At 50.0% G+C, this 25,573-nt stretch overlaps 2 protein-coding genes across 5 annotated transcripts; both read left to right on the forward strand.

The window, feature by feature from the left end:
- The first annotated feature begins 11,050 nt into the window (after positions 1-11,050).
- Positions 11,051-24,094, forward strand: Hmx3 (H6 family homeobox 3). 3 transcript variants are annotated; one of them, XR_004123389.1, is made up of 3 exons: positions 11,051-11,944; positions 12,554-13,372; positions 24,079-24,094. XR_004123389.1 is itself a non-coding variant. In XM_031388582.1 (3 exons), exons 2-3 carry the CDS (start codon positions 11,545-11,547, stop codon positions 13,225-13,227), a joined length of 1,074 nt encoding a protein of 357 aa, XP_031244442.1. In that variant the 5' UTR covers positions 11,051-11,324; positions 11,480-11,544; the 3' UTR covers positions 13,228-14,582. The 3 variants fall into 3 exon arrangements, 2 of the variants coding, with proteins under 2 accessions (XP_031244442.1, XP_031244441.1); XM_031388582.1 differs by lacking the exon at positions 24,079-24,094 and having other exon boundaries at positions 11,051-11,324; positions 11,480-11,944; positions 12,554-14,582; XM_031388581.1 differs by lacking the exon at positions 24,079-24,094 and having other exon boundaries at positions 12,554-14,582.
- Positions 17,384-25,213, forward strand: Hmx2 (H6 family homeobox 2). Of its 2 annotated transcripts, none has more exons than XM_031388583.1 (3): positions 17,384-17,502; positions 22,966-23,234; positions 24,079-25,213. In XM_031388583.1, exons 2-3 carry the CDS (start codon positions 22,967-22,969, stop codon positions 24,630-24,632), a joined length of 822 nt encoding a protein of 273 aa, XP_031244443.1. In that variant the 5' UTR covers positions 17,384-17,502; position 22,966; the 3' UTR covers positions 24,633-25,213. The 2 variants fall into 2 exon arrangements, with proteins under 2 accessions (XP_031244443.1, XP_031244445.1); XM_031388585.1 differs by lacking the exon at positions 17,384-17,502 and adding an exon at positions 22,539-22,565.
- The last annotated feature ends 360 nt before the right edge of the window (positions 25,214-25,573 follow it).

Here is a 25,573-nt window from a genome sequence, read left to right on the forward strand (position 1 = left end):
AACGAGAAACCTTGTGTTTAAAAGACCACCCAAAAAAAGAAAGAAAGAAAGAAAGAAAGAAAGAAAGAAAGAAAGAAAGAAAGAAAAGAAGAAGAGGAGGAGAAGGAAGAAGAAGAGGAAGAGGAAGAGGAAGAGGAAGGGGAGTTTGGGAAAGGTGAAAGAGCCCTAGCTATATCATTGAACTAGTTCCATGGGACTCTTAAGACAAGAACATTGGATAGGCTAACCTTACACATGGTGACTAAGAGGGAAGATATCTTTAAGCATCGGCTTCACTGAGATGGCATTTGGGAGTTAGATGATTCCTGTATTTAAAATAAACAATTTAGTGCCTTTTAACAGTCAAAGCTATTACCACAGTCACCATTACCACAACTGACTTTATTAATATTATTTTAAATTGCATTTCATTTGTTGTGTGTATGCGCATGAATATGGGTGCATGCCACAGCACACAGGTGTGGGTCAGACAACAATTTCTGAGAGTTTTCTCCTTTCACCAGGCTGGCGGGCCCCGGGGATGCAACTCAGGTCCTCAAGCTTGTCAGTAATTGCCTTTACTCATTGAATCATCTTGCTAGCCTGAGAATGACTTCAGAGCATCATTAAAACCTCCTAAATGAACTACCAACCCCCCCCCACACACACACACATACACACTGCAGGACAAGCACTGTCTCCTTGGGGGCAATCTGGGCTTGGCAATAACAGAGCTGGAATCACACGCTGTGTGTTCTTTTAAGATAGTAATTCTCAACCAAAGTTATGGATAGCAACTCCTTCGGGGGTTGAACAACCCTTTCACAGGGGTCTCCTAAGACCATCAGAAAACACAGATATTTACATTATGATTCATAACAGTAGCAAAATTACAGTTATGAAGTAGCAATGAAAATGATTTTGTTGAGGTCACCACAACACGAGGAACTGTATTAAAGAGTCGAGACTTTAGGATGAGAACCTCTGCTTTATGACCACTCCTCCCACTTCATGTTTTAAAGGGTCATTTGTGCAGTGGTATGTAATGGAACGTGTGTGTGTGTGTGTGTGTGTGTGTGTACATGTAGAGGGTCATGTGTGTGTACACATATGTGGAGGCTAGGAATCAACCATAGGTGTATTTCTTTGGCCAGTCTTGATTTGTTGAGACACTGGTATTGAGGTTTGGTCTTTTGCTATGTATTGTAATGCTAAATACTGATCCCCAAGGCCTGGTTACCTCCAGGGATGAAAGAATCTGCAGTAGACTCTTGTAACACCAAGTAACCTTGCCTCCCAAGTTACCCCTGATTGGTGAATGAATACAGATCTCTAGAGCCTATAGCTGGGCAGAAGAGAAATGGGCAGGGTTTCAGTTCCTGGGCTTGGGCAGAGACTGAGGCAGAGACTATGAGGAAGGGAGAGGGAGAAGGTGGAGCGAGAAGACACCATGGGGTAGGTGAGTCATGAAAACTTGACCATTAGGGCTGGCCAGTTGGAGTTAAGAGTTACCCAGATGGAACATGGCAAATTATAACTTGGAGTTATTGATGGGAAAGTAGACATAATAGCATTGAGGGTAGATATCTGCCCAGATCTAGTGCTTATTATAAAAATAAAAGTTGTATGTATTTTATCTGGGAGCTGAATGATCAAAGGTAGGGTAGAAACCCTGATTTGAGATAAAATATTAACTGTAGTACATTGGGATGTGAGACTAACCAATATGACTAATGCTGGCTGGCTGGGGAGTCCCAAGGAAACTTCTGTCTCCACTTCCCTGGTGTGCCACCATGTCTGGCTTTTTACATGGGTTCTGGGAGTTGAACACAGGTTTTCATGCTTGTACAGCAAACACTCTACAGACTGCGCTGTGCCCTCAAACCCAGTACTTCACTCTCTTTATTGCTGAGCGATAGGCCATTAAATAGATATGCCACATTTTATTTCCTTTCTGGGGGTGTTGAATAAAAATGGCCCATGTAGGCTCATAGGGAATGGCACGATTAGGACGTGTGGTCTTGGACTTTTGTAATAGCCTGGGGATGAGTTTTGAAGTCTCAGATGCTCAAGCCAGGCCCAGCCTCTCAGTCTTCCTGCGGCCTGCAGATTCAGATGTAGAACTCTCAGCTACCTCTCCAGCACCGTGTCTGCCTGGCCTGCATGCTTCCTGACATGACAATATGAACTAAACCTCTGAACTGTAAGCCAATCCAATTAAATGTTTCCTTATAAAATTTATTGTGGTCCGGAGCTGGAAAGAGAGATGGCTCAGTGGTTAAGAGCACTGACTGCTCTTCCAGATGTCCTGAGTTCAATTCCCAACAACCACATTATGGCTCACAACCATTTGTAAGAGGGCATCTGATGCCCTCTTCTGGTGTGTTTGAAGACAGCTACAGTGTACTCATATACACTGAATAAATAAATAAATAAATAAATAAATAAAGAATTACTGCGGTCAGGGTGTCTCTTCACAGCAATAGAAATCCTAATTCAAGAGTCTTGCTGTGTAGCTCAGGCTGACCTGGAAATTGCTGTATAAACCAGGCTGGCCTCAAACTCAAACTCACAGAGGTCTACATGCCTCTGCCTGAGTTCAAAGATTAAAGGCATGTACCATCAAGACTGGCATGCCACATACCTTTATCCATTTATAGCATATGCTTTTTTTAAAATTAGAATCCCATCGAAACTTAATGAATCCAAAATTGATGTTTATACACCATGTGTCTCTCTTTGCAAGAAATTCTGCCATGAAAATGCTACCCAGAGTGGCGGGGATGAACTATACACACATTTTGAGTCTAAGAAGACAGATCCAGAAGGAGAAAGTGGACATGTTGTTTATGTGAAATTTTAAAGCTAGAACATTTAATCTTTAACAACAGTATCGGGGGCTGGTGAGATGGCTCAGCGGGGAAGAGCACTGACTGCTCTTCGGAAGGTCATGAGTTCAAATTCCAGCAACCACATGGTGGCTCACAACCACCCATAATGAGATCTGACGCGCCCTCTTCTGGTGTGTCTGAAGACAGCTACAGTGTATTTACATATAATAAATAAATAAATAAATAAATAAATAAATAAATAAATAAAACAGTATCAACCCAGTGGTTTCTCCAGGATAGCACTTACAGGAACTGTCTGCAATGACCAGAGCTGACTTTGGAGGTATAAACTCAAGTGTATGCATCTGTCAAAGCTCTCTTGAACTGTATTTCTTCAAGACATGAGATTCCCGATGCACAGTAAATTACACTAAAATGTTGATTATAGAGAAGTTATTGGTGTCCATATGGAGTCATTTGTGCTGAATCAAAACAAAACAAACAAGCCAGGTAGTCATGGAGAAGGAGCTACTGTGCATGTAGGCCTATATAAGGACTTGCCACAAACAGTTCCTGCACAACACCCCTTGTGATGGATGCTACCTAAGGAACTCCTCAGAAATGCAGTTTTTAAAAAAAAAACATCTGCACAGGAATACTTGCCCTACGCAGGAATACAAGGTCTCTGTGGTGTTTTGAATAAGGATGTTGAGTGTTTGGGTTCCAGTTGTTGGAACTGTTTAGAGAGGATTAGGAGGTGTGGCTTTGTTGGAGGAGGTATGTCACTGGGGTGTGGTTTGGGGTTTCAAAAGCCCAGGCTATTCCCAATTATCACCCCTCCATCTTACAGATCAGATGTAAGGTTCTCTCTCATCTCAAACGCCACACCTGTTTGCTGCTGCCATGCTCCGCCCACCATGATGGCCATGAACTCACCCTCTGTAAGCAAGCCCTCATAAAATGCTTTCCTCTAAAAGTTGCCTTGGTATGGTGTCTGTCCACAGCAACAGAACAGTGACTAAGACAATCTGATCCCACAAATGAACTAACACTAGTTACTGTAAAGGAGCCTCCATGATCAATGGTCTTTGTTTTAAAGTGGCTTACTTAGACACTTTGTGCATGTGTATGTTTTCAAAAGCTTCCAGATGAGTATAGCAGTCACCTGTAATCCCAAGTAGGAATCTAAGAAGTTCCTGGCCAGACAGCTAGCAAGCTCAGCAGTTCAAGAGGACTCCCCCAGAGAACCTGAGGTCAATTCCTGGCACCCATGTCTGACAGCTTACAATTACCAGTTCCAGGGGATCTGACACATTCTTTTGGAGTCTGCAGGCACCTGCACACATGATATGTAAACACACACACATATATATACAAATACACACATTAAAAGAACAACAAAAAAATAAAGAAGGTTATTTATAAACAAAAACCCCAGTCCACTTCGGGCTACAGATTAAGATCCTGCTTGAGTCAGACAAGGAATAAAACATTTGGGTTTATTCCAAGTCCATTACATGAATCTGATATACTACAGATGGTAACTCCAGACTATTCTTGAACAAACTGCCTTTGAAAAGCTTGCTCTTCTCCATGTCATTATTTCCGTCTCTCTCTCTCTTTCTCTCTCTCTCTCTCTCTCTCTCTTTCTCTCTCTCTCCTTCTCTCTCTCTTTCCCTTTCTCCCTCCCTCCCTCTCTTCCCCTCCCCCATGTGTGTGTGTTTTCCTGTATTATGTGCATGTTGGCGTGCATGCCACTGTGCACATGTGAAAGTCTGAAAACAACCTTAGGGAATCAGTTCTCTTCTACAGCGAGTTCCAAGGATTGAACTCAAGGTGTCAGAGTTGCCTATTTTATGCAGGCATCAAACCCAGGGCTTCATGAATGCTAGATAAGAACTCTACCAATTGAGTTACACACACCCCCACTTGTGTCACTGTTCTAGGTAACAAAATAGGACCTCTAGCCAAGTCTCCTACCAAGGCCTCTAGAGTCCCATATATAGTGAGCCCCTTTTACCTCTCTTGCTGGTCTTCTGTTGGCAACACCACATCTTTGTAGTTAGTCCCTGTCTTAGGCCTTTGGAACAAAGCACTTCTTTCTGCTTGCAACACTCATCCTGGCCCCCAACCCCACCACCAAGAATACCTCAAAATGTCTGCTTAACCTGAACTTTGGGTATGATGCATGCACATGCTCATGCCTATGCACATAAATGCAGAAGCCAGAGGAGAATGGCAGGTGTCCTGTTCTATAACTGCTTGCCTTAGTCCCCTTGAGACTGGGTCTCTCACTGAATCTGAAGCTTGCCAGTGTTCAGCTAGACTGGTTGACCAACAAGTCCCAGTGAGCCTCAATTCCACTGCTTGGATTGTAAGTGAGCATTACTTCATCTGGCTTTTTTTAAAACATGGATGCTGTGGACTCAAACTCAAGTCATCATGCTTGCTCAGCAAGTGCTTTTGAGCACTGAGCTAGCTCTCAAGTTCAGTGGTTCTCAACCTGTGGGTCATGACCACAGGGGTAACATATCAAATATCCTGCACATCATATATTTTCATTAGGATTCCTAACAGTAGCAAAATTACAGTTATGAAGTAGCAATGAAAATAATTTTATGATTAGGGGTCACCACAACATGAGGAACTATATTAAAAGGTCACAGCATTAGTTAGGTTGAGAATCCCTGTTCCAGTTTAAACCTCAGTTTCCTAGGGCAGCTTCTCCTGCCTGCCTATTTAATACACCACCATCCTCCCACTATGGTATTCTCATTTCCCTTAGCATTTCCCATCACCCCTATCACCTAGTTGCCCATGCCCAGCTTTAGTGCACTATCTGTAAGGGAAAAACTACAAGTTCAACGCAGCATCCCAAGAGCCCAGAGCATTGCTGAGCACACATCAGCTGTTCAACAAATATTCCAAGCACTGTGATGAAGTTCTTGGCTCATTATAGGATTTGTTTGGAAAACCCAGCCTGTCTCAGCAATATAAAAGAAACCGAAGATCAGTGTCTACAATGGGACCCTGTGTGGCTTCAGAGTGAGCACATCATTCCTCAACAGGTAAGCCTTGAGAAGAAGAGATGAGTTTCAAGGTTCACTGGGGACCTCGTTCAACCCCTCTCTGAGAAGACTCTCCTAGGTGTCCCGCTTTGCTCTTGTTGGATTCATGATGGTAGATCCCAGTGGTTTTTCAGAATTAGGGGACTGGGACATCAGCAATTTATCAGCCATCTAAGCACTAGACACTTTCATCTGCATTAAGTTTATTTAGTGGAGGGATGTGCACACATGCTATGGCTTGGGTAGTGGTCCAAGGACAGCTTAAAGGAGACTGAGTTGGTTCTAGGGATTCACCTCAGGTCCCCAGATCTGGTGAAAAGTCCCTTTATCTGTGGAGCCCCGACTAGCTCTGAGACACTTTTAGACAATCAAGCCCCATGGAGAAAAACACAAACACTTGAAGTTCTTTCCTCTCCACAAGGACTCTAAAGAGGGGCTGGAGAGATGGACCAGCAGTTAAAAGCACTGGCTGTTCTTCTAGAGGACCCGAGTTCAGTTCCTAGCATCCATTTGGTGGCTCATAGCCATTTGTAACTCCAGTTCCAGGAGGATCCAATGTCTGCTTCTTATCTCTGTGGGCACAAGCAACACATGTGGTAGTCAGATATATATACAGTCAAAACACTTACACACATAAAAATTAAATAAATCTTAAAAAGTAAGAGAGAACTCTTAGGACAGAGAGCGCCTGTGCATAGCTGTGTGTGGAAGACTCCTATTTTAGAAGGAAACATTTGAAGACACCAGAAGTAGTAAGAATGAGAGGATGTAGGCAGCCTACCAGGGTTAGCTATCCTAGAGATTTGTCAGAAAAACCATCAAGAACAGATTTTTGGTCTGTGAGATCATCTTTAATTTTTAGCACGTGGGAGGCAGATGCAAGTTGAACCTCTGTGAAACCTCATTTCAGGCCAACCAAAATGACCCAGTAAGTCCCTATCTCAAAATAAACAGACAACAGACAAATCAATCAATCAATCAGTCTGTCAGCCAGTCAACCAATCAATCGGTCAACATTGTCCAAGAGAAGAGTGGATGAAAATTTACCACAAGCATAGCCAGCACTCTACATACCCAACTGTCTTCATACCAGTGCTATGAGGCTGTGTCCTCTGGTAAGATTCACTTCCTTTTGTTGGATAATCTTGTGCTCAGTTTCTTCATTTTCATCTACTACCCATTTCACCCTGGTATAGTGGCTGGTGTGCAGCAAGGACCCAACCAGTGACTGATCTCTAAGATTAGCTCTGCATAGTGAGTTCCTCTGTTCTCAGGGAAGGGTTACTAATTTGACAACTCTGCAGAATTAGTACTCTTCTCAAGACATCCACATCAACAAGGACTACATGGCTGCAGTCACTCCCTATGGGTTATATATTCCTCAAGGTCACACTCATTGGCCAAAGCAGGGGTCTTTGGGAGTATTCTAAATAGCATGGAGAAAGATGAGCAGGCGCTTCCTGGGAGACTGGGTCAGAGTTTTCCCGGGAATCATGGCTCTAGGCTTTTGTCCATTTTACCTACAAATCAAAATCCTGTAACTCAGGAGAGCTGGGTGGTAAATGTAAACAGCAGGGACAGGACAAACCCTAGCTGTTGGTGAAGGCCTCCAGTATGGGCTTTGCAGCTTTGGCTAAAGGCTTAGCTGGTCCCCACCCTTTCTGTAAGTCTGTGCACTGCATCTAGGGAGGACTCATCCGCTCTGGCTGCGAAAGGAAGCCCCCTGCCTTGGGTAAAGTCCTAGGGAACATGTAGACACTCCCCTCCCTTGGAGAAAAATCCGCTTAGCAACTTGAGTGTGTGCAAATGCACATATGACTTTTGCGTGTGGTAGGTGTAGGACCCAATTCTAAGCATGCCGTTGCCAAGCCCCATTCTTTGTGTAAAAGTTTAGTGTTAATCATTAATGTTCTCCAGGACTCTTTTGCCCTCTTGGCCACTTGTTCCAAGAGACAGTGCTGTGGAGATCTGACTCTGCCCAGCCTGCTTGCTGAAAATCTGTGAGGCACTCTTCCACAGTCTGGTTCTGGGAAAGCCCTTAGGTTTTGTAAAAATGTATCATCAAAAGACCTCAGATTATCTGAGTGTAGTTGCTCATGCCTGTAGTCCCAGCATTAGAAAGGCTACATACTGACTTCTAGGGAAGCCTGGCATGCAGACCAGAATCCTATGCCAAAAACCCAACAACCTAGATTTTCATTAAACACTTCAAAAACTGGGTTGGCAGGAGTGTTTGGGGGAAGTTGCCAGGGTGCCTGAAGCACTCTTGTCAGGCAGACCAATCCTTTGCAGAGGGAATTGTAACTCGACCCTCCCACCCATCCATCCACCCACGTGCCTATCTATTCATCCATGTACTCACCCACCCATCATCTAAGTCAAGAATTGAGGCATTAACACAAACCTTTACTGAAACTCCCACTCACTGGCTAACTGGGCACTGAGTTCTCAAAAGATAAATAAGGCAGCTCTTTGCCTCATACAGCAGCATCCTGAAGCTCCAGCAACTGCTGTCAGGCCCCACATGAAAAGAAGAGACTGCAAGGAGAAAACTAAAATCGGCCTTAAAAGGAGACAGCAAGCCAGGAGAGTGCAAAGCAAGAGAGAACTCTTCCAAAGGCGACTAGACCTGCGGGGACCTGCAGGCGACTTCGCCCTTGGTTTCTCCCATAACTCGGTTTTTTTTCAAGTACTTGTTTTCTGGGAATATTAGGGTGGTGGGGAATATTAGGGCCTAGGCTTTTAAATCCTTAGCACAGGTTCTGTGTTCTCTTCAGACTCTCCTGTAGACTCGAGGATGCCCCATAGAGGGCGCTGTCTGCCTGGCTTTACAAGTCATCTTGGTGCTGGCAAGTGGAGGGAACAGGCCGTTCTGGAGATGGAGTAAATTGCTATCCAGGCACCCGAGCTTTTTCGAACCGGAAAGGAAAACTCAAGTCTCTGCTTCCTGATATTGACGTCCAGCTGGAGATGCTGACACCCAATAAAGAGACTCTTTCCTCTAGTGAACACAGACACAGACACAGACACGGACACAGACACACCCACACACCCACACACACACACACACACACACACACACACACACACACACACACACACGCTCGCGTTAGGAAAGGGACACATATGTTGGATTGGCCCAAGAACACTGCCTCTTAACTCCTCTTGGGTTCCTACTTCTGGGTCTAGTCCCAGAACTGAGATCAGCCAGAAGCTGATGGACCGAATGTCTTTCACGCCTGTCTTCCTGGGACAGAATGTCTTTCACGCCTGCGGACTCTAGAGATCGGTTTGTTGCTGGTTAGGGTTTTTTTTGTTTTTTTGTTTGTTTGTTTGTTTTTGAGACACGGTGATTGAACGCACGCATGGCCTCTCAGGGCAGGCAGAGAGTAAGGTAGCACTGACTCATAACGACCACTTTCCGGAGAAATGGGAAGTGTTTCCTCTTTCCCCAATTTAAAAGAGCCCCTATGCATCAGAACTTTAGCGAGTCTGCAGCAGCTCCCCACCAAACCCGCGCATACCCTTGGGGGAGAGGAGGTGCCTCCGCAGCCAACTGGGCCACCAGGTTTGCTGTGCGCTCTGAACTGATGCTGCCTATTCAAGAAGAACGATTTCTGCCTTGGGTAGGTGGGTGGGGAAGAGCCGCTGCTTGTCCCACACTGCTTGGGTGCCTTAGGTACAACCTCCTCTCTGGACACATTTTCTCTATAAAATCTGAGCGTATTACCAACCCTGCTTGAGCCTCAGAGCTGTGATTGGCTCCAACTTGGATTTTAGATGATGCGCCCTTGTGCATTCCAGTAAAGCTTTGTATGAAAGCAACGGAGTAACAGTAACCATTTATGGAAGCCCTACTTACAAGGCAAAAGTAGGGTTCGTTACCGAGGGTGGATGCCAAAACTTTAAACACGATCCTCAAGATTTGGTGGAGGCGGTTCTGGTGCCCTAGGACTGAAAAATAAAATAAACCTAGTTCTCATTTGGGGACTCAAAATCGTCCAGTCTGCGCTAGGCAAGAGGAGCTTGAATTAGGCAAGGCTCAACCGAAAGATAAAGAATGGGGTGAGGTGGAGAAAGCTCAGGTGTGAAGGGAATTTCATCCGGGCTGAGAACAAATTGTCGTCTTTCTTGGGCCAAGAAACTGTCCCCCCCGGGAAGGGACCCCACTGAAATCTAGAATCGGGCTGCTCGCCTCTCGGGCTTCCTGCTCGACCCAGTGAGCTGTTAAGGTGGATGGAGTCCAGCTATTCCTCAGAGGCCCACCGGTTCTCCAGGGACTGGGAGGCCCTTGGGACCTGCTGCAGGTGTCGCTGCCAGGGTCACAATCGGGAAAGATACTCTTCTGCGCCTTCCGTTCTTGGTGCCTATCTTAAAGCATTAGGCATTTCCAAACGCCACCCTTTTGGGAGAAAGTGCTGTGTTCAGATCGCAGGCTTAAAGTTGGTCTTTGAGCCGTGGACATAGTCATCAAGGAAAGAGCGGTGTCCTTCGGAGTGCAGTTGTCAGTATGGGAACACTGCTACCCCGACAGTAGCACAGGGGAAGCGCATGCACAGAGTAGCATCCTCAACTCCGACTCCCGAAAGATTCAGAATCACTCTTCGTTTTCAGGACCAAAAGCCAAGGCTACGCGGATTCCTGAGCCCGCAGACTTTCCACTAGACGAAGAGCAGGGAAGCTCTTCTTGGCCGCACCCTGATTAGCAGGTTTGGGGAAAGAGAGTACTGAGTTCGTTCCGGGCCGGGGAGGCGCCCTACTTCCCGGACCCGCACCACCAAGGCTTTCCAGCCGCGTGGGGGCAGCTGGCCTCTGCCAGGCCGGGAGGGGTGGGAGAGCGGCGACTGCTAGCTCGGATAACCCCGAGGTGACCCGGGCCAGCCTGCTCTGCCCCTCCCCCTCCGGCAGACCGGACAGCAGCCAGCCTGTAGCCAAGCCGCAGGGGGTAGAGGGAGGTGCTGGCTCTAGACTCTCGTAGGTCGGTGCGCTCCGGCCCGCCGGGGGCGTCTCCTTCTTGAGGTCCCTCGCGCGCCTCCCGCTTGGTGGGAGCTCTCAGAGTGCCTCTTTAGCGAGAGCCAATATCCTTTTGTGCTAATAGGTTTGTCCTCATTTGCTGCCTAATTGGACTATATAAAGCCAATAACAGGCGGGCTCTCATAGCCCGAAGCCAAAGCGCCAAAATCCGAGGGAAGGCGAGGAGGGGGCGGTGGAGGAGGCGACTGCGGGGCCTGGGCTCGGCTGCGCCTTGGCCGGCCTAATCCCATTTGCCATTGTACGCGCCCAATCGCCGTATACTCCCCGCATTTAACTTGGATGACATTTTGATTTCATCATTAGCATCCGGCGCCGGATTGACGCATCCCCAAGCCGGGGACCGCTCTCGCAGCCTCCTCCCGGGGAGCCGCCGCTCCTACCCGGCCCCCTCGCTCCCTCGGCGCAGAGGCAGGTCCGCTCCCCGCCCCTCTGGACCCCTCCCCCATGCGAGCCCGCCCCGGCCCGGTCCCCACCCCGCCCTCCCGCGGCTCGATTCGCGCCCGGGGCGGCCCCCGACTTTGAGCCCCGTAGTTGAGTTCCGTTTATGGTCTGATTTCCGGCCCCTAGCCTGCTCGCCCCGCCGCCCGCCTGTCCCGCTCCCGCCCTCCGTGGGACCCGGAGGACTGGGGACCATGCCGGAGCCCGGGCCGGACGCCTCGGGCACTGCCAGCGCGCCGCCCCCGCAGCCGCCGCCCCAGCCTCCCGCGCCCAAGGAATCCCCGTTCTCCATCAGGAACCTGCTCAATGGAGACCATCACCGGCCGCCCCCGAAGCCTCAGCCGCCCCCACGAACGCTCTTTGCTCCGGCCTCGGCCGCCGCCGCCGCGGCCGCCGCTGCAGCCGCCGCAGCCAAAGGTGCCCTGGAGGGCGCCGCGGGCTTCGCGCTCTCGCAGGTGGGCGACCTGGCTTTCCCCCGCTTTGAGATCCCAGCGCAGAGATTTGCCCTGCCCGCGCACTACCTGGAGCGCTCCCCGGCCTGGTGGTACCCCTACACCCTGACCCCCGCCGGCGGCCACCTCCCGCGACCAGAAGGTACCGACCTCTCTTTGAACTTTCGTTCTCCCCTCTTTCCCTGGGGGCCGGTCCCATCCCCTCCCAGAGCTGGTGTCACTGCAGTTATGGGATCCCCCGACACCTGCAAACCCGAGTTTTGGTTAACTTCCTTCCGCCTCTAGCCCGCATCTTTCCTGCGCGCTTGGCTGCGAGGCCCCGGAATCCAATCCCACTTGCTGAGAAAAGAGGTGGAGTTGGAGGCCTGGGCGCTGGGCTTCCCGGGAAAAGTGGCTTCCTGCAGGAATGGGTGGCTTGGCTTGGCCTGGGTAGGGGATTAGGCCTGGAAGGCAGGGTTGACCCCTAACCGTGGAGAATTTTTCTGTTGGCCCCTGGCACGGGAGACGCGAGATAAAAGGAGCGGCCCTGATGCCATCGTGGCCCAGCCAGTCCTAGAGAGGCGGAGATCTTAGGTCTTGCTGCCCCACTGCAGCCCAGCGGGGGACACGCGAGGACCTCGGGAGAACCGAGGCCCAGGGTCAGGAGCCCGAGGCCAACGTGCGCGGGGTGCGCCTGGTGCTCCCAGATCCCTGCCTCGCTCAAGACTGTATCGCTGTGCTTGTGTGTGCGTCCGTTTGTCTGTCTCCCCAGCCTCGGAGAAGGCCCTCCTGCGAGACTCCTCCCCTGCGTCCGGCACCGATCGCGACTCCCCAGAGCCTCTGCTCAAGGCTGACCCCGACCACAAGGAGCTGGACTCCAAGAGCCCGGACGAGATCATTCTGGAAGAGAGCGACTCGGAGGAAGGCAAAAAAGAAGGCGAGGCGGTGCCTGGCGCGGCCGGGACGACCGTAGTAGGGGCGACTGCGACGACGCCGGGCTCGGAGGACTGGAAGGCGGGCGCCGAGAGTCCGGAGAAGAAGCCGGCGTGCCGCAAAAAGAAGACGCGCACCGTCTTCTCCCGCAGCCAGGTCTTCCAGCTCGAGTCCACCTTCGACATGAAACGCTACCTGAGCAGCTCGGAGCGCGCCGGCCTGGCCGCGTCGCTTCACCTCACCGAGACGCAGGTCAAGATCTGGTTCCAGAATCGCCGCAACAAGTGGAAGCGACAGCTGGCGGCCGAGCTGGAGGCGGCCAACCTGAGCCACGCTGCGGCGCAGCGCATCGTGCGCGTGCCCATCCTCTACCACGAGAACTCTGCGGCCGAGGGGGCGGCGGCGGCCGCGGGGGCCCCGGTGCCGGTCAGCCAGCCGCTGCTCACCTTCCCGCACCCAGTCTACTACTCGCACCCGGTGGTCTCGTCCGTGCCCCTGCTGCGGCCGGTGTGAGACGGGAGAGGGGACAGGGAGTGAGCACCCGGCCACCTTTCGGGGGACCCCCGGAGGAGACTGGGCCGGGCCGAGGGTGCCGGGCCGTGACCAGCGACCTTGGGCTCACTGCCTTGCCTCCAAACCCTACCCCCAATAGCATTTTGTAAGTATTTGCAATGCATTTTCGTGCAATTCATTCCTATGAATTTGAGGCGCTTCTCCTCTTATTTTTGGCTTTGCTTACCATTGAGAGAAAACGGGGTGGGGCTGGGGGGAACGGCAAAATTACCAGGTCAAAACTTCCACTTGAAAGTTGTTTTTTTAAAAAAAAAAAGTTCAGATCTCCCCTTAAATTACCATTGCGCTGTGGCTGGGGGTGGGAGTGGGGGCGTGTATTTTTACAGAAGGAAAATAAGCGAAAATCTCAACTTTTTTTAATTTATTCATTTTTTTCTGGGGAACTATTTTCAAAATCCCGAGAGAGAATTCATATCGAATTCATATTTATTTCTGGATTTCTGGGTGTGGGTCTTTTCCCACAACCAATCAGTTATCCCTCCCCCTTCCAAAATCTGAGCGGCCTCTTGGTAAGACCCTCACTTGGCCGACCTGTGGCAGTCAACTCCATTTGTCTCAGTTTGTGACTGAAGAATCCTCTAACCAAAATGTTTAAAGGGAAAAGACAAAAGTCTCAAATCCAGACCTGTAACAGCTTCATATCTGGCTGGGTAGCAGTGGTCTTATTTATCACTAGCATTTATTTAGTGGTAATATCACTATGATTACATTACCTGCTTGAGAGATTGGTTTCCTCTCTCCCTCTCTGGTCTCTCCTTCTCTCACTTTCTTTTTGTAGAAAAAAAAATTACATTTTATCCTCTCCTGTTTTTTTTTTTAACTTAGCAGCAACCGTTGTGCTTTGGCCTGTGCAATATTGTACAAAATTTCTCTAGAGCCCCGCCCCTTCCTCTGTGGAGATAAAGACCACCACTGCCACAGCATAATCATTAATGTAGAGGGAAGATTAAGCAGGAGAGGGGGAAAGGAAGAAGGCAAGGTAGGTAGGGAGGAGTGAGCTAGGCAGAGTGGAGCGCTTTAAGTGAAGGACAATCAACGTAGGAGAATCTTAACTTATTTGATAACTGTACAGTTTTCTTGTATAATTCACCCCCACCTCCACAGGGCCCCTTACTCTGGTGCCCTGTTGGCTACACCTGTTGTTCTGTTGTTTCCATTCGTCTGTCCTCCCAACCCCCTCCCTGTCCTCTGCCGGAGAGTTCAGTCCTTTTTAAGAAAACAAAACAAAACTCCACAAAATATTGTTACACTTAATGTTGTTGTGGAATCGAATTAATTAAAAAGAAAAACATAAGCCTTTCATGTTGCCAGAGTGTGTAACTTTGGATGCTTTCCACCACCACCACCACCACCACCACCACCCCCCAAGCAGGTGTCCAGGGAAACTCTCCTTGCCTCCCTCTCTGACTGCCTCTTGTGCTCTTTAAGTCTGACCTGCACTCACGCCCCTATAATCCAACCCGCAGCGGAGACAGGAGCCGCTTTGTTCAGGACCAGGGGCGTTCTTTCCTCTGTATCTTCTGCTGCTTGAAAGGCCCTCCTCAGAGCAAGGAAGAATGACGGGTGGGAAGGGTATAAAGACCCAGGTTTATGTCTAGCTTGCAAAATTGAGCAAAAGCTTAAAGGCAGGTGGTATTTCCCAAGAAAAAGCTAAAGCTTGCGTTCTTTCTTCAAGCCAGGGTTCCTTCAAGAGCTTCTGGACAGGACATCCCTAAGACGTCTAAGATTGTGGTGCCTGTGATTGTCCCCAGGGGCGTTGGGGAAAAGAAGGGAGCACAAAGCTTGGAGTTCCCGCTGAATCTTGAGGCAGGTCATTAAACCTAGCAGTCCTTGAGATAGATGGATAAGGAGTTACCACTTCTTAGGATAGGGAGGTTTCAGCTGAACTGGGAGAAACTCAAGCACCCGGTGTATATGTTGTAGAGGATGTGCCACTGGCTGAGAAAGGACTGGAGTTGACTGTTCTCCCAACCAGGCTTTCTGTGCCTGGTTCTCAAAGCTGCCTCAGGGGTAGCTAGCCTGTCTCAACCCACCTGTTTTAGCCAGTGTCTGGAAGCCTTTTTTCCTCCGGCTACTTTACCCTTGGTCCTCAGCACCAGAGGCAAGGCATTCCAAGACAGCTTAGGAGAACTGGCCTTCAAGGGAAAGAGGGAAATAAGTATTCAGATGCCCCTTGCCAATTCAGCATGCCTACCTGGCTTCAAGCTCTGTGGTGTGTGTGTCCTCGAGTGCGTGTGTGCATTTGTGTGTGTGTGTGTGTGTGTGGGTGTGTGTGTGTGTGTGTGTCCTGATCACATTCCAGGCACTGTTCTTTTGGAGCTGGGGAGCTAAGGAAGCAAAGGCAGAGAAGATTTGAGAGAGCATTGCCATACGCAGGACATAACCACTGGGGAGCGCCTGTCCACGCACTCTTTTCTCCTACTGTGCTGCCAAGCTCCTCCAACTCAATCGCTACAATTGATTCTACTGTGGCTGAAACGCAACTATCGTTTTCTGTTGATGGAAAACTGGCCCCAAATAAACCAGTGTGCGTATTTGTGGCAAAATTTTAGCCTGGACCCAAGTGAAGATAGATCTGCCTTTATTTTCCTCTGGTTTGGAATAAAAACGAGGGCATGTGTCGTAAATGAAAAATAAACAGAATATCGGGGTCAAAATATGTTGTTCCCTGTGTTGCCTGAAAACAGAGTGATGCCTTTTACTGTTGGCAATACTAACTGCAGGACAGGCCAGTAACAGCTCATTAAAAATAATGTTGCAATAGCAAACATGTCCTCAGATTTTACAGCCAGAGCATGATGTTATCAAATGCCAAGAAAATACTTCTTTATTTGTTTGGATTCCAGAAAACGGTTCTTGACTGACCCAGTCTTCTGAAAGTCAAGACATAACTGGTTCTCCACAAGCATAGTTTATCCTTTGTATGAGGCCCCTTGGCTTCACTTTTTTTCTTTCATGGGAGCTGTGCTACTCTGGGCTGGTACCTCCCCCCACCCCAGGGCCACAGAGCAGCTCTGGAGAAGGATAGTGGTGCTCACACCATCTTCCAGTGCATTGGGGTCCTGCTGGGTTTCTCCCATGTTCAGTATTTGAGGAGGGAGCCTGTGACATCACAGAATACTGGTGCTGCTCTGAGTGGGACACAGTGGACCTTGCTGTCAGAAGAAACTTGGTACAGGACTGGGGAGCTGGTTGTCTTGTCATTTTTAGTCTTTCTCCCCCACCTTTGGAAAAGATTCTCAGGAGCTTCAAGAACCAATTTACCAAGAAGACTTTTGGGGGGAGTGACAAGGCCTCCCGAAATCCCTGTGGACATTCCTTAGGGGAGTTCAGAGAAGCTAGACTCTCCTGTTTCAGGATGCTGAGTGGGCACCTCCTATTTTATCCTTGTACCACCTTCAGGTTGTGGAACCTGGAAGCTTTCTTTCTGTCCTACCTACAGTCCTGCACCCTATCTCAACACCAGTCAATGTTCTGGTCAATGAAACCTTCTTTGGTGGCCATCAAATAGATGGATATTTGCAAAGAACACAGAATACACTCATTTGACACAACACACATGGCGATCCAGATCCAAGTAGCCCAAGGTTTACTAATACACCCACTCACACTTCATGGTTTTTAGCATCATTCTGATTGCTCAGAGCACACACTTTGCTCTAAGTGACCCCAGGTGGCTGGTTTTCTCCAATGGTCCCTGGCTAAGCTGAACTGAGAATGAATAACAGAGATGGGCAGGAATGGGGCATCTACCTACCCATCTCAGTTGCATAACCTGAAAATTCCCCATGTGGCAGGTTGGTCCTGGAGTTTCATCACAAGCCAAGTGGTCAAACTAGCCTTAATGTCACCACTCTTTGACCAGGGACTCTCATACTCCTACTCCTATGTGCCAAGACTAGAAGGAGTCCCCACAGAGTTCCAAGCACTTGTGAGTGCCTTTAGGCCCTGGGAGAGCTCTTCAGAGCCAGCCTGTGAACTGTTTCTGTTGGCAACACAGATGTATTTCTTTTATTTGGTAGTAAATAGAGTAGATGTGTGTACCTTAAACAGCAGCTAGATATATAAAAGGCACCCCTACCACTGGTGCTCACTTCTAAGGGGGAATGTCCCCTTGGTAAGTCAAAGTCACAGACTGCAAGAGGGGAGCCCCAGAGCACCTACCTCTCCTTGCCTGGGAAACTAGCACTGGAGCTGGGAGAAGGAGGTGAAAAGGTGGGTGAGATTTATCTCTTTTCTGAAGCCATCCTGCACTGGGCAACTTGGGAGAGGGGGAGAAGGGAGGTACCATGGGTCTCTAGGTTTGCTCAATCTGGGAGCTTCTGGTGATATAACATCCTTTTGACTATGGTGCCAGCATCCCTGCTTCCATCTCTCTTCGCCCATGGAATAGCTGAACTGCCTTCTAGAGTCCTTGGGTAGGGTGGGGCTTGGGGTAGCGTTCTAGCCTTTACTGGATGGGCCCTTGACCACTCAAAGACCTCATTTTATTTCCCTTTAACTTGCACTGAGACCATCCCCTTTCAGTGGCCCAAACTCTAATTCTGCAAAGTACCTAGGAAACTGAGCCACGGTATCAGATGGTATCAAGGATGGTCAGAGCCACAGAAATCCCCAAGGCAGCCGCCAGGTAGACCCAGGGGACTGTGCCAACACAGGCATTTGTTCGGACTTAAAGGAGCCATCCGCCTAGCACTTCCTTTTTTTTTTCTCCTGCTTACTTTCTACCAGCTACCAGGCAATGTTTACAGGCCCTCTCTGACTTTAGAGTGCCAGCCACCTACTCCACCAACGTGTACACATCTGAAAAGTGTACCCATTTGAGTACACATGGGGGGGGGGTTCTTTCCCTGCTAGAGCAGGTGGTGTTGACCTTTTAATACACAAACAAGGAGGGTGAATGAGGCACCCCTTGACATAACTATGCTGTAAGTATTGGGGAGCACTGCCCAGTGCTTCCTGCTAGGATCTAGGATGGAGATTTGAACTTCACTTGATTTCTCTTCTTTTGTGAAAATTGTGAGAACCACCAGTGTGGGGGTGGGGGAGAAATGGGGGGGGGCGCTGCCAAGGAGGTAGGATTCCAGACTACAACGGTAGTCCCAACGGAATCTATTGATTTGTGTGAGACTCCTTCTAACTCTCACCCATGACTGGGCATGACCGGGGAGAATACCGCTGCTTCTGTGCTTCGTGCCTCCAAGGAAGGCCGGTGCTCACCCGTTATGGTTATGCTAGCTTACATTTCCATGGAGAGGAGCACCTGGGTGAAACTGCAAAGCCTGGGTGCTGAGGTTACAAAGGAGTTCTTTCTCGTTCCGATGCCTAGAGAAGCGAGCCGCCGGGGTAAAGGTGTAGGAGAAGAGTGACTCCCATCATTGAGTCAGGAGCAGTGAGGCAGAGTCACCTGCTGTCCCTCACCCCAGCACTAATGTCTTAAAGAAATAGAAAGAATCCTCTCTCAAGAGAGTTCCTTCACCACCCTCACCCCCCTCGGTGATGGAGTACAAGCATCAGATTTTCATCCAAGTTCCATTAAGTGAAACATAGGTTGCAGGGCACCCTTTGATTGAAACAGTTTAAATTTTAATTGTGTTTTTAATTTGACATATAGTTGCAGAAAGGAATGACACTCCGTCGCCAAGGGGCGCTCGATTTTCTTAATTTCTCCCAGAGGAATTGATGAGTCTATCAGGCTACTAGATTGGAAACCCATTAAAGCTCTCTGGTTAGGCTTCTAATTGGAACTTGATGGATGTGGGAGGGGGGTGTCGGGACTAGGCTATGCTGATCCAATCTTCATGACTTTCTGTTTTCCAATAAATTACACAATTCATTTTCCAGCCACAGATTACATAAATTGTACACCTCTGGGGCTCTCTTTTTCAAGTAGGGAGCCCTTTTCCCCAAAAGCCTATTGTGAGATGTCATTTGCACCAAAGAACGAACAGCAGAGGCCCTTGAATGAAAATCGAAACATAATCAACGTTTATACTTAGAAAATTTATTGAGATCATTTTCTCTGGTATTTCCTTATTTTAAAGTTTGGACGCGCCATATATCATAATCCACTCGTGGAAAGGGGCGGGGGCGAGACTGTGTTTAATATTTATCGAAGCTTGATTCCAAGATCAAACTTGTTTATGACTTCATCTGTCATTTCGGAGGGAGCCTTCTTCCACTATTACCAGGCTCAGCCAGCCTATTTCCCAACTGCCGCAGAGCAGAGAGGATCAATTTTTATTAGGCTCCTCCGCAAGTTTGCTCTGGGCCGCTTTAATATTGAGCAGCCACATAATCTCGGGACCTAAACTTTAAGTGTTCTTTCAGTCTGGGAAGGTTTATCATTCCTTGGAACCGGGGTTAGTGCCTATCCTTATGGGGAGGAGACTCAAGCCCCTCTGAAGATTCTGTAAAGCGACTAGGGTGTCCATTAAACAGAGAGAGGAGAGGTAGGGAGGGAGGAGCTATCTGGAGACTCAGTGGGTGGGGCCGGGTGGGGGAGTACTAAGTTGAAGGACTGTTCAACTTGGTCAAGAGAACTGTAGCTGAAGGTTTCAGGTTTCCTGGGGTGGGTACCAATGCAGTGTGGGATTCAAAAGGCTCTGGCCCTTATCTACATACACACTTGGTGAAGTCTAAGATGTCCCTAGAAACCTGAAAGAGGAAGTGGGGTGTTTCTATTTTAGTCTTTCGAGTTCCTCCCTGTGACTGAATAGAACTTGAGGATGACAGGTGACCAGTCAGAGGAAGACCTTGAATCCTCTTGTAGCCACCACCCCCACTTACTTAACCAGCTTAGTGTATTCTCTATGTTGTGTGTGAGAGTGTGTCCTTTTGTCTCTCTTGTGTGTGATTTTTCTAGTTCAATGTGTATGGGTGAACAAGTGTTTAGATGAGAGTGTACTTGTCTTTAAAAGCTGGTCAGGGCTTGAAGCAAGCATCCCCCTCTGTTTGAATAGAAGAACAGGCCAGGCAAACGGTTGCCTTCTGAAGTCCTAAATCAGCCCGGAGAGAAGTTTGGTCACGGGGTTTCATAGGTTTCTGGTTTAGAGGTCTTGGACTTGCCTCTTCAGTAATGTGCCCAGTTGGTCTTTGCTCTGAGACCCATCTCAGAAGTCACCTCTCATACGGTCCCTGCCTTAAAAGGGGCCAACTCAACCAGCGGTGCTTGACCCCATACCTTTTGAGCCCTGGGTTCTCTGGAGGTTGTTTAACTCTTAAGGCTGTTCTCAAGCCGGTTGCTTTCGCCTGCTTCTCTTCCTATCCTCCTCCAAGAGGGCAGGAGTGGCAGGGAAAGAACGTAACCCGCAAGCTTGTTTCTGCTACTTGGCCTAAATTCTTATTTTCCAGAGCCTCAGTTTCCACGTCTGTACAATGGTGGTAAAGATCTGAGTCACGTTTGCTGTGATTAAAGTGAGCTTCCCCAACATGTTCACAACACCAGCTCCTTTCTCGCTCAGAACGACTTAACTAATTCTTTCTCCCTCCACTATGATTTTCCTTCAATCGGTGTAGCTGGCTCTGACTCTCAAACTGGCCAGACAGTCCTCTTGTGGGATTGATTTGGCTCTAGCTTCGACGAAACGGCCCAGATAAGCGTGCTTCTGAAAAGCCAAGGGTTAGGGCATGAGTTTGAACATTTCTTTCTGGAATCTCTCCCTCTCTCCTTCCGCGGGAGCGCGCTGGACCCTCTGTGATGTGGCTTGGGAGCTTGAGCCGTGGCCGCGCAGAACAGGACGCACAAATTGTATTTCAGCGCCAGGTCCTTCCGGGTTAATGAGCTGACACCATGATTAAAGCTGACCATTTGTAATGTGTCTCGACCCCGCCGCAGAGCCCTGAAGAGGTTAATGCGGTGACGGAGGCCGGCACCTGCCCCTCGCCAGCCTCCCGGGCCTGGGCGCACAGCCTCCTGGCCCTCCGCTCCTTCCCCTGCCCCTGTCCCGGCTGCGCCACCGACCCCTAATCAATTAGCCCATTAACGAGCCCTTTGAGGAGTTAAGTAGAGAGAGTTCTGCCACGGGCAGGGCCGCAGTCGGTAACTCACTGAGGCTAATGATATTATAAGCGCTTTACTCAATAACCTGGGAGCGGTGCAGGCGAGGAACTGCACCGTCACGGTTTAGCCTGGACATTTGTGGGGACCGATTCTACAGGCTCTCTTCACTCTAGGATCTTCTGGCCTGTGTCTAAGGAACGGTTTCCCGGGACCTTAAGGCTGCAGCCATAGAGGGTGGGTTTGGCTGGACGCCTTGGGCCTCGTTTCTTTCCATAAAGCTTGTGTAGATAACTGTCGCCTCAAATCCCTTTGCTTGCTTTGTTGAGATGACTCTAGATCAGGTAACAGGTGCTCTAGGGGTTAAACAAGCAAGAGTCGGGGCACAGGGAGAGGCCACAAGAAGGAAGGAGAGAGCCAGGTTCTATAGAGCTGCACCTTGACATCTGAAAGGAAAGCAACATTTCAAACAATTTTAGGGATGGGGAAAACGAGGCATGGAAAGTGTACATATCTTGCCCAAACAACCTGCCTGCGTTTGACAGAATCCTGTCCGATTCTAAAAAAAAGTCCCCATACCTACCTACCTACTCCCAGAAGCAACGTAGCGGTTTTGAGGCCGCCAATATTTACCAGCAAAATAAAATAAATGGGTTTAGTTGCAGTGTGGGAAGGCGAGCTGTGTGGTATTCGGTCAAGGATTAGGAAATAACTTTCCTGCACTCTGAGAGTTCATAGGTTTCTGGCGCTTTTCCACCTCTAGCTGACACATCATCACCACAGGAGAATGGGGGCAGGCGACACTAAGAAGTTTGCCAGAGGGCAGGGAGGGATGCTTCTACTTGGGACCAGACTTGCTCAAGTTATCACAGTGCAAATGGCGTTTGCTGGAATGTGAACTGGAACCTCGGGAGATCTGGGGGCTACTCTGTTTCCAAAAATCTTATGGCCCCTTTAGCCAGTGGGGTCTGCAGGTGGAGAGCTGTAGAAGTTCTTTGCTCCTGTGTCTCCGCCGAGAACCGGGTCTCTCTGACACACAGTTAATCCCCAACGCTGCGGGAGAAGACTCAGAGCTCTGTCAGTTCCTAAGAGGCTGGAAGGGGTTGAGGGCTAGGGAGGGTGGCAGCAGCCTATGGGGAGCATCTTGGATGTGAGAGAGCCCCACCAGCTCGACCCCGGGCGTTGTTCTCGTAGAGACCAGGAATATAGGCTGCAATCTAAGTTGCCTTCAGCCCCAGATGCTACGGGCTGGACAGAGCTGATGCGGGTCCGCTACTAGGTGTGCTCCCGGAGCTTCCCGGTGCTGCTGCTCGGCCCCAGCTTTTTAAAAAATTCCGGGGCCGCTCTGCCGCGCTGCGATTGGCCGCGGCCGGGTAACCTCTATGCAAATGAGGCCGCGCAGCCACCGCGTCGCTGGAGACCGGTGGAGTTGGCAAGCGAGGAAGGGACATTGGCACCGGGGCTGGGCGGGCTCACCCAGAGCCGGGCCGGCAGGGACCCGCGCGCAGCGGTCCGGTGCCTGCGCGTCCTGGAGCAGAAGGGACGCCTCGCTAGCCTCGTAGCCCCCTCCCCTTGCTTTCCTTCCCGCCCCTCCCCCCTGCCTGCCTGCCCGCACCACCTTCTACTCAGCCCCGCTCTAAAGGGAGTTCTTGGTTTCCTCCGATTTCTTATGAACCCAGGATGGGCAGCAAGGAAGATGTGGGGAAGGGATGTCCGGCGGCCGGTGGCGTCTCCAGCTTCACCATCCAGTCAATCCTGGGCGGGGGCCCCTCGGAGGCACCGCGGGAGCCTGCCGGGTGGCCAGCCAGGAAACGCAGCCTGTCCGTGTCCTCGGAGGAGGAGGAGCCGGAGGAAGGCTGGAAGGCTCCGGCTTGCTTCTGTCCAGATCCGCACGGTCCTAAGGAGCCAAGCCCTAAGCACCATCCCCCCATCCCTTTCCCTTGCCTGGGTAAGGATCGCAGGTCGGGAGTCTGGTCCCGAGTGAGCGTGAGCCGACTCGGTGTGTGATTGTGGGAGACTCGGAGCAGGGCATCCTCCGGTCACAGCCGGGCCGCTAGGGGTCCAGGCCAAAGGGAGGGGACTACGCACCAAAGGTGCCTTCTGGAAAGGGCCGGGAGGGCCGGCGCTGAGGAGAAGTAGAGAAATATGGGGGCGGTAAGAGGAAGACTGGTTTGGAAGGAGGGTGAACGGGAGTGGGCCAGGAACTCTGCGGGCGGTACACAATGCTAGCCAAAATGGTTTCGCACGCCGGGTACTCTCTGTCCTGCAGGTCTGGTCTGGGTGTTCTGTCAGTCCTGCAGGCTCTGCGTCTTTTCCATCCTCTCGATCTCTTCTCGAAGTGATTAGTACTCTAAAATGATTGACAGTGCTGAGTTTCAGAGAGGTAAAAGCTAACGGAGGACAGCCAAGGAGTTAAGTATAAAATTAGCCTGACTCCCAAAGAAAACGGCCTGTAAAATGAGGCTACCTTGTAAAGCTCGGTTCTCACATGGCAAAAAATCACCTTTTAAAAATGGTGTTTATGTCCCTATCCCAGACCTGTTACCACTTATACTTTTATAAGAGTGGGAACGGAGACCCTCAAGCTTGGATTCTACGGAACCCTCTTCTGTTGCTTTGAGAGGCCGAGGCTCTGGATTTTGGGCGCTAGCAGGACGCAGTAGAAAAGGAAAGGATTAGGAATAGGGGAATCAGGGATACAGGCGTCAGCCAACCTCCTTGTCCCGGGCAGATCTGAGAGTTTTTCTAGGCGCATCAGCTCCATGGTCATTTTGTTTGTGTTCACTCTTCAGGTACCCCCAAGGGCAGCGGAGGCCCGGGGCCTGCGTCCTCGGAACGCACGCCTTTCCTTTCTCCTTCTCACCCGGACTTTAAGGAAGAGAAGGAGAGGCTCTTGCCGGCGGGTTCGCCTTCTCCGGGCCCGGAGCGGCCACGGGACGGCGGTGCGGAGCGCCAAGCCGGAGCGGCCAAGAAGAAGACGCGCACCGTCTTCTCCCGCAGCCAAGTGTATCAGCTCGAGTCCACCTTCGACATGAAACGCTACCTGAGCAGCTCGGAGCGCGCTTGCCTCGCTTCCAGCCTGCAGCTCACCGAGACCCAGGTTAAGACTTGGTTCCAGAATCGCCGCAACAAGTGGAAGCGGCAGCTCTCGGCCGAGCTGGAGGCGGCCAACATGGCACACGCGTCGGCTCAGACTCTCGTGGGCATGCCGCTGGTGTTTCGGGACAGTTCGCTGCTTCGAGTGCCGGTGCCGCGCTCTCTCGCCTTCCCGGCTCCGCTCTATTACCCCAGCAGCAATCTCTCGGCCTTACCGCTCTACAACCTGTACAACAAGCTTGACTACTGACACGCTCGCCCGCGGGCTCCAAGGGCGCCCCTGGTCTCCTGCAGCCGCCGGCAGAGCCCAGCGCGGTCGGGATCCTTCCCAGGGCTCCGGAGCAGAGCGGCGCGTGTCCACAAATATTAAGAAATACACCATGTGTATTCGTTATGTCTTATTTATGGCCTCTTCCCTACCTTTTGTTTTGTTTTGTTTTGAGTATTTATCTGCATTCCTCATGCCAGAGCACCTGCTTTCTACACAAAACCAAACCAACAACGCGTTTGTAAACTATTTTGGAAGGGGAGATTCTCGGGCGGTGGTGGTGGGAAGGGCGGTTTTGATTAGGTCGGTTTTGACCGGTAGCAAGAAAAAAAACATCAGAAAAACACCAACAAAACCAGGTAGTCTTTCTCCCATATATACATCTGTATATAGATAGTTTGCAAGGACACACGCTCAGCCGAGCCAAGCCAACTAGGGTTTTGGTCGCTGAACTAATCACTTCTTTTTATTCCCTTCATCTTGAGGATGGGTGGGGTGAAACGAGGAGAGTACAGATCTGTAAATATTTTTAAAGAGAAAAAAAATAAAACGTTTTAAACATGGTTGCTAACTTTTGAGGGAATAATTGTCCCACGAGACAGCGCGCAGAGGAGTTTCTGGATTTTTAGCTCCAGAGAGTGCAAGATTCAGTCTCTTCCCTCCACCCCTAAGGTCCTACTCTCACCACTTGTGGGTGGGGTTGGGCTCAGAGGTTAAAGGTCCGGGTACTGGGGCTGCCCAGGCAGCACTGACTGGAGCTGCTTACAAGAAAAACTCAGTTTCCACGACCCAGGTGTGTGGGTTCGGGTGCACTCCGAGATGGAATCTAGATCCGGAGCCCCGCACCGCGAAAGACAAAGCCAGGAGCCTGGCTGCTGACTGGGTTGCCTCTGGGAAGGAGCCAAGCAAAGAGGTGAACATCT

Source organism: Mastomys coucha, unplaced genomic scaffold, assembly GCF_008632895.1.
Source record: "Mastomys coucha isolate ucsf_1 unplaced genomic scaffold, UCSF_Mcou_1 pScaffold21, whole genome shotgun sequence".
In the NCBI taxonomy this organism is placed as follows: domain Eukaryota; kingdom Metazoa; phylum Chordata; class Mammalia; order Rodentia; family Muridae; genus Mastomys; species Mastomys coucha.